This window comes from Falco cherrug, chromosome 11, assembly GCF_023634085.1.
Source record: "Falco cherrug isolate bFalChe1 chromosome 11, bFalChe1.pri, whole genome shotgun sequence".
NCBI classification, from domain to species: Eukaryota; Metazoa; Chordata; class Aves; order Falconiformes; family Falconidae; genus Falco; species Falco cherrug.
The window spans coordinates 7,807,218-7,815,962 of NC_073707.1; the positions used below are offsets into that span (position 1 = coordinate 7,807,218).

Consider the following 8,745-nt stretch of genomic DNA (forward strand, 5'->3'; position numbering starts at 1 on the left):
GGAACTGCTTTGTTAGCTAGGAATTTCAAGCCAAGGACCTGACTGTGTGTTCCACCATATGGCTTTTAACTCTGCTTTGTTTCCACTTCTGATCCAGCAATTAGATCCTCCACAGAAGGAGCAGCTCCAAGCAGCCCTGGCAGACATGGACCTCCAGCTGAGGAAACTGGCAGACATCCCTTGGTTGTGGCAGCTTATGGAGCCCTGTGATGAGGAGGTGAGGAGGACCAAGGCTGTAATTCCCTAGCTGTTCTCTTTTTCACTAGTTGGCTGTGAGTGTTTGACTTCCTGTGAATACACAACTGATGTGCGAAAAAATCATTAAGAAGGAAACTTGACTCCCTAGGGCTGAGGAAAGTAATTTCCTGCTAAGGTCCCTTGCCTGACATGGGATCAACTTTCTCTGTTTCCTTTCCTGTCTTGATCAGAATGAGTTTAGAATTTTTTTCCTCTCTTACAAAGTTATGGAGCCAGGCTTGGCAGTACTTGTTGCTCTTGGTCTGTTCCAGTCAAGTTATTACTGCCTGATTTTCCCTTTTTATTCTTACAGAACCAGATGCTGGATTATTCTAAACGCAGCCGCAGTGGAAAATTCCGGCTAGTGACCAAGTTTAAAAAGGAGAAGAACAACAAAAATAAGGAGACTCATAGTAGCATGGGATTGCCGGGTACCAAGTCTGCTCATTCATTGTGTCTCTTTGTCACAACACTGGTCACAGCACTACCGGTTCTCTGTCTCCTCTCATGTTCTCTCATTCTTCTGTTTCACGTGCATCTGCCTTTTCTTGGAGGTCTAGTCTGTCTTTTTCATGTGGCAAAGTAGCTTATTGCTCCGTTTTGTCTAAGTCATGGTCCCCCAGTACCACACAAATATTCCTGAGCAGAAACAGGAGGTACCCTCTGAAGAATTCTGCCTACATCCAGACATTTTCAGGGATATTTTAGGGGGTGCTTTGTGAAGTGATTTTGAGGATTTCAGCATTTTTAGGTATCAAAGTGACTGCGGGGCCCAAGTCCGCATAACTCCAGTCTTTTCACTGCTGATTCTCTGTGATATGGTTAATGGTGTTTTTCTCATTGATTCACCCTCAAGCTTTAATCAAGTTTCATGTCTAATTGGCTGGGGATCAGCAGCACTACAGGTGCACCCTGACCTTTTAATCCTAGTGGTCAGTAGATGAAAACCGGCCATGAATCAATAAATTGCCATTCGAGATACTTTCTCCAACTGCTTTAGTTGATTTTTGGTTTATCCTCTCCTTATGAAGACTTTCTTCTAAAATTCAGAAGTACTGCCTGTTCTGTGGGCTCGTGGGTCCTGTCCTCTGCCATGGAGTTGTGGGTACAGTCTCCTTCTGTCTGACAGGCTGGTGCTCATTCATTGCCTCCAGAACTTGGGAACTTCATTATTCTCTTATTTAGAGGCTGTGCAAGAAAGTGGAAAACTAAACTCTTCCTCTCTCCCTCAGACTTGAGGGAGAGAGGTTGCCAGATTGTTTACTAGGCACAAGTGCTTGTACATAATAGCAAACTAATCTGTGCTCGATTCTCCGTGATGTGTTTTAGGAATCTGTTTTGCAAGTAGAGGAATATCAATGAACTTACTCTTTTTGAACACAGGGGTAAACTTTAAAAAGCATATCCAATCCCATCACAACAAATGTGCGCTTCCTCCTGGTTTACTGCAGCTAGCCTCTGCTTAAGAGAACACCCCCTACCTTGCTCCGCCCTACCTCCTTTGTCTGAGACTGTAGGTTGTGCTACCAGTCCTTGCCCTGCCCTTGGTTTGAGGCTGCTTGCCCGCCTTCTCTGGCACTGAGTGCAGATGGTGTCCTCATCTCTCACTGTCTTCTGGGATTCTGGGTACTCAATGCACTCCTGCTTTTCCATCTCTAACAGTTCACCTCTGGGGAACGGAGGAGGTTGCGGCCTGGCTTGAGCATCTCAGTCTTTGTGAGTATAAGGATATCTTCATCCGGCATGACGTCCGGGGCTCTGAGCTCCTGCACCTCGAACGGAGGGACCTCAAGGTACTTTCATGATCGGCTCATGAGAAATGGCCAGCTGCATCTGCATGACCTTCTGTGCTGAATGTGCTTGGAAGTGGTCTGCCCGCTGTTCATTCCACATGCCTTGGCAAAATGAATGGGTTCAGTGCAGCCTCATTTTATTTTCTCACCGTTTCGCGTCACCTGATTTTTACTAGCAAGGAGGTAGAACAGCTAGTTGAGGGACCAACTGTCCAATTCTGCCACAGCTTCCTGGAGACGTAATGCAGTCCAGCACGCAGATTGCAGGTAGTATTCTTGAGAGTCTCCAATTTTAATGATAGAATGGAAGTTTTCAACTTCTCAGCTACCGTACCATCTTTGCAGAACATGCTGTGATTAGGAAAATGTGGTTCTTACGTTGTAGTGACTGGACAAATAGATCATCACACTTCTTTGTTACAAGAAAAAAACGATTGTAGTCTTTGATGAGGCTGCTAGATGGAGAGAATCTTTTTACATAGTGCTCAGTAACCCCATCACACAACTTTTCATCTCACAAGGAGATGCTTTCTCTACAGAGAAAAATTGAAAGTGGTGGTTCTTTGCATGTGCAAGAGACTTGTGTCATTGCTGTGGTGACTTGCATACTGCAGAAAAATATTTTGTTGATAAATGTTGCATGGCATTTGTTGAATGCCCCTTGGACCTTCATTTGTGATTTTGACCACCTTCCTGTTCTGAGGTTTGCTGTAATCTGTGTAGCTGATTCCTCTGCATGCCATCCAGCCACAGCCTGTGTTTTGATGCATGGTACCCGAGTGTTCACACATTTATTTGTGACTGGTTGGTTCTTGCTGCATGTTCTCGCTACTAGCTTAGGTCCTTGAGATCTGAATGCTCTTTCTGTTCTCTTGCTTTGGCCTTTAACAGCCAAAGCAATTTGCATTTCTGGCTAATGGTCTGCAGTTGTTTCTGTCCGTTGCTCTGTGCCTGTTCAGTGTTCGTTAGCCTGCCGTGCTCTGATAGCTTTTTGACACATGGTTTGAGGTTCCACATATAACTCTCAGGTTTGTAGCCTCTCTGGTTGGTTTCCTCCTCTCTCTGTAACTGCCTGACTAGTTTGTAACCATGACTTGGCCACCTGAAATTCCCCCCCTGCCTTTCTCCTGAGGTAAGGTTTTCTCTTTTCTTCCAGGACCTGGGTGTGACCAAAGTGGGTCACATGAAGAGGATACTGCACGGGATCAAGGAGCTGAGCCGGAGTACTCCTGCCAGCGAGGTTTAGCCTCTGTTTTCACAGCCTGTGTCTACCATTCCCCGTAACTGCACAGCAGTCGCCTCGCGGAGCAGATGTGCTCGTAACTGTCTCTGTTGAACAGCCAGTTTGTAGCTGTTCAGAGCTCATATCAGCCAAGCATGGTGCTACCTTTTTTTCTGTGAGGTACGGCTGCATCCAGTCGAGAGGCACCTTATCTGTGGTCAGGCCTCCTGGAAGAGAACTTGCTTGATGTTTGACGAACCATGTCCTCCAGCGTGGGAAGTTCTGGTTCCGGTGACAGTGCAGGACTCCTGAGAATTGCAACACAGCTACCTTTACTGGATAACTTCATCACAGTAGAATTATTCAGGGCAAAAGATATATTGGCCAGTCTTAGTTCAGGAGCATCTGACAGTCTTCTCAGACCCAAAACTTTCCCGCTCATCTGTGTGTCACACCTGTATCTCAAAGCATTTAAGTGGGACAAAGCTTGTCCTTGTGTCTTACTAATCTCTTTTTAATGCACCTGTAGTTGCATGCGATTTGCATCAGAAATTCAAAGCCAGTAGAGACCTCTTGCCAACGAATACCCAGTGATTCTCACTCACTTATGCCTTGCAACAAACAATGCGTGTGGTTCAAACAGCAGTTTGCACCAGCTTGCAGGGTCTTTGCTGGGCCTGGCTCTCCTCTTCCAGCCAGTGGCAATGGTACAACTTTCAGGTTTTCAGGCATCACAAATAATTCAGAAATTCCTGGCAGTAAGAAAGACAAATTTCTGGAGAGCCAGAAGATGACAGGAGATCGGCTCTGACATTCCCCCTTCTGAATTCATCTCCAGGAGACCAGATAAAATGGAAAGGAACGCCAGTTAGCTGTTTGGGCTGCATCAGCAGTGTAATGTAATGGAGTGAGAGATGGAACAATTTGCTGCATCTTGATGGAGGGAGCAGCATGACTGGCAATGGCCAGGAGTGGCTCCCTGCCCATTTAGTGCCACCTTCGTGGTCACAAACAACAGAGCTATTCTTTACTTCAGTTTGTGGTGCAGAAAATTATTTCTGTCACAAAAGATACGATTTACCCGTAGTACTTGCATCTTTTCACCTGTCCTGGTTTTAGTGGCTTTTCCACCTTGCTTATCTATCTTGCTGCCTTGCTCCTTCACTCCAAGGTGGATACTGAAAGATTAGGGTGGCTGAGTCCTCCTGGGTTGTACCCCTGAGAGAGAGATCGTGTGCTGTCAAACATGCGGGCTTCTGTAAGAGCACCGAGAGAAGGAGGATCGTTACTGAGCAGATGAGCGTTGTAATGAAAACTGGAGTATGTTGGTACCACATGCCTTTGGTACCACCAGCAGTGGAGCATGGAAAAATTAGTGCCTCTGAATCAGACTTCCTAGATGCTCTTCAAATTTCCACTGTATTGCCTGACTCCAGTCGGGTGACTGTTAAAGCCCGAAGACCAGCATGAATGGTTAGATTGCCATGTTTATCACTGCGAAGGGAATTCGGGAACATTCAGTGCTGTAAAGCTGGAGGGACAGCAGGAATTTTTAATTACTTTGTTGTTTTGTATGTATTTATTTTTTTTTTATTACAGAATGGCACCTGTCTGGCTATGGCGGCAGACAGAAAAATGGCCACATACACAGTGGCATAAAATACAATTTCCTGAGGACACTGTTTTTTGTTATTAGTAAGGATTTTATCAAATTGAATCAGCTCTAGTCTAACAACAGTCAGTCAAGTTATTTAGTGTAAAGACTTGTCAGCTTGAAAAGGTTATGGGCTGATTCTGTGCTGAGCAAACTCCATTGCATTATTTAAGATTTTGCCAAGGATTATTCTGACTCTCCCTCTCTTTTTTTTTAGTTGTCATTCTCCCACATCTCGTCCCTGCCTAGTGGGTGACGGGGTTTGCTCATGAGAAGGTAACAGAAGACTAAATGTGCTTGATCCAGCTAGCAAAATTTCTGATATAAATACTTCGGGGACTGAGCAAGAAATATGTTCAGCTTTGCCCTGGATTTGCTTCTCCTATTAATACATTGGCAATTGCTTCCGTAGCCATATTTTTTCTTTATCAGTACAGCCCCACCTTGCTGTATTGAATTCCTGAGTTATCAGATAAGTAAGAATTGTAGACATACCGTATTCTCCCACTGGCTTGTTGAGGCACAGAGCAGCGTCTGCATGAGAATGAGGAGAAAACTCCACTAAGGAGAGCTCCAGGATGCAGCCATCCTTGCTGATGACCGTAAGGTGCAGCTCGCTGCCTGTCCCCAGGGGTGTGCATGGTCAGGATATTTGTGTGCCTGCCCAGGAGAGCGCAGGAGGGAGCACAAGGCAGGCAATAGCCCTGGGGAAGAGGTGAGAACTGTGTTTGTTGCTGTACGTGGTGAAGCTGTTCTTGCTGTGAACCTTCTCCAGGCAACCTCATGGTTAAAGATACATAAACAACATGCGCTTGCCTAATTCCTGGGGGATTAAATTTTTGCCTCAATAGAAACCCTCCTCTCTGCTCTTCCTGCTCAGAGTCGCAGGGGAATCCAAAGAGTTTTTACGTTCAGGCGTGTTCCTTAATTTGTGCCATATCTGTTGAGGCCTGACAGCCATTAGCCATCTGCTAACAAACGATGATGCCTGCACAGACCAATCCTCATTTCTTTTTACTTTTACAATCTGTTGTGTTGATGGGTTCAGATCCTTCTTCTGTATGTGCACATTTTATCAAAGGGTTCATAGCCAGTATATTCCTGTCTGTTGCTTACCGAAGGCAGGGAGGGAGTTCTACCTTCTGTTAAGAGCTAGAAAATGGGATCCACATTTAACCTGAGTGCCTTTGAATATTTATTAAGGTTTATATCTAACAAAGGGGTTGTAGCTCTATGTGTCTCACTGGGAATAATGCAGATTTCTGTTGCAGAGACTTTGTGAATAGGTAAGGACGGTTTGTGTAAAACATCAGTGAGAGCTATCTGCAAAGTAGAGAGCCAGGCTGACCTGGCTACATTATTCCAAGTTCCTCTTCTGGCATCTGATAATTTTTTGTGGGAGAGAAACTCAGGAAAGGCAATGAGACAGTAAAAAAATCTGCTGCTTTGCCAGAAAGGAGACTCTCCTGCAGTCTCAGGTAAAACACCAGCTTGAGAGAAGCTAGAACTGCACATATCACACATATGTTTAGTCTCTTAAAATAATGCTACTCATGTGAAAGCCATGCGGCAACTTCTGTTTGTCATCCCTCACCCTTGGCAGTGGTGCTGGGACAGTGTCTGCAGTGAGCTGGGCATATGGTTTCTTCTGCTAGGAGGAAGTTTCCGTACGTTATCTCACATTCTGGCACTGCCCTGGGTATTTAACTTTAATGGCAGATTCTGGGGAATAACAAACCCTGTGTTTTGATGTTTCGGTGAAGTGGGATTGCAGGCAGTGGGGACTCGAGGGAGGGTTGGCCCGTGAAGCAGCTATCGGCGGTGTCCTGCGCTGGGCTAGCGTGGGGAGGGCTGTTAGCATCGATGCAGTCTTTCTGGTTTTGCTTGTGGGATGGTAGGGCTGGGAGCATGCGGTCCCTGCTGCGCGGTCCCTGCTGCGGCAGGCGCCAGCCCTTTGCAGCAAAGGGGAGCTGTGCCACTCGGTGCCCGGAGGTGCTGGCCTGGCCAGGCTGTGCACAAGCCAGGCACCCCTCCAGCTCTGCCGAGGCCTTCAGCCCAGTCCTGGGAGTGTTTCTGCACCCAGATCATACGGAAAGCTTTGTTCATTGTTTTAGTATTATTTAAAAATGTGCATACTATCTATGTGTTTTAAAAAAAAGACTGTTTACACAAAATATTTTGTATCTTAAGATGTGTGTACTGTAAAAAGAAAAAAAAAAAGGAAAGGATGAAAAATGATGTTTTTCTACAACTGTCAGCAGTGACTGCATGTCTATATCATCATCCACCGACCGTTGTTCCTCAGGGGTCTCCCCGCCATTCCTGTGATCCTGTCAAAAGCATAGGGAAGCAAGTGAATCCCTGTACAGTCTTGGGAAGAAGGTTTTGTGCCTTAAGAATGGGACCTGCTTCCCTCCTCTATTTATTGTGTTAATTTATACAGTGATTACCATGGAAATGTCTCTTGTATTTTTTTGTACATAGTTTACTGTCAATTGTTGTAAATAAGTTTTTCTTGTATATAAAGTAAACATGTTTCTGAGCTTCCAGTAAAGATTCTGTTACTGATTTCATTGTGTAAGAGGGCTGCAGTGCCCGGCTGGTGGGAACCAGCTAATAAAAATCTGTACTGTGATAAAATGGCTTTATCCTGAGTTGCATCAGAAGTTCAGAGCTGTTCCTTAGAGAAGAGTGACGTCGTAAATGTGATTGTTGTAGATTAGTTTTGTAGCATTTCTTCATCTTGGCTTAATTGGCACGGAGTAGAAGACATTATGTAGTTTATTAGCTATATCTCTGCAGTGAACAAAGTAAGAAATGTTTTAAACACGGTGGTTCTGCTGCTGCTCATCCTGATCATAGCTCCACTGTCTGCAAACCCACAGCTGGATGGGCAGACGCTCAGAAACTCAGCAGGGTACTTGTTAGTTACCTCCATGTGCTTGTAGAGCTCTCCTCAGGTGGTACAGTGTGACCACGTCTTCCTGGTGGTGTTGGTGCAGTGCCATGATGAGAGGGGAACAGCTGTTTCTCTACTCCGCTTGGGCTGCTGTGCGTTCGGTTTGTTGCAGGAAATATATATGCTAGCTGGAATAAGTGAAAGTGCACTTACAAAAATGTGGGAGAAAAGAATTTTCTCATGAAATGTTGAAATTAACTGCCATAAAATGAGACCTGTAAACTTGAAACTAAAAGACTGGGGAGACGTTTGAATGAGCAGATAGTGATGAGCTTTCTCTTCCATCTGTACAGATTGATGTGTTCATAAGATGCTGACAAGAAACTTCCGGTAGATAAACTGAGGGGATGGTCAGAGAGAGCCATAGTACTGCTGCAAAGTAAATGGAAAGTAACTTATGATGCCCGCGAGTATTTTCTATGTGAAAAAGACCTTTGTATTTGATAGTTAAGTGTGGAGAGAATAGTTTGTGTGACGGGAATGTAAGAAACGGTAGTAATGTTATATACTGTTGCAAGATGAAAATGGTAAAATTGATCATTAAAATGTTAGTTACCTAGAGCAGTAACAAGGAGAAAAGAAAAATGGTTGCATTAGCTCACACACGCACCAACCCTGAGTGTCAGGCCCTGCATTAAGTAGTACTACAGAAAACACGCAAAAAAGAAGCAGCAGAGAGACAGAAGATACGCCCACGCTGATACAGGTAATTAATTTTTATCTTCTTTTTATTTATGTGGCAGAAGCCAATAGCAAGAAACTCTCGGCTCCTCTTGTTGTGTCATTACTAGGATGTCAGACCACCTGCTCAGGGCTGCCACCCCCTTGGTTTTATCGATAACTACTTGACAGATCTTGGGAGGAAGGTGTGCTGTAAAGA

General features: G+C 44.9%; 1 protein-coding gene across 7 annotated transcripts in view; it reads left to right on the forward strand.

The window, feature by feature from the left end:
- The window catches only part of DGKD (diacylglycerol kinase delta), a 62,422-nt gene extending 54,876 nt beyond the window's left edge, over positions 1-7,546 (forward strand). For 5 of the 7 annotated variants that reach the window (XM_055723582.1, XM_055723584.1, XM_055723585.1 and 2 more), the window contains 4 exons: positions 98-217; positions 551-668; positions 1,900-2,030; positions 3,187-7,546. In XM_055723582.1, coding sequence (XP_055579557.1) covers positions 98-217; positions 551-668; positions 1,900-2,030; positions 3,187-3,276 — 459 coding nt within the window. In that variant the 3' untranslated portion in view covers positions 3,277-7,546. Of the gene's footprint in view, positions 1-97; positions 218-550; positions 669-1,899; positions 2,031-3,186 lie in introns of those variants that run through there. The other 2 variants (XM_055723583.1, XR_008734449.1) reach the window with 2 other exon arrangements.
- The last annotated feature ends 1,199 nt before the right edge of the window (positions 7,547-8,745 follow it).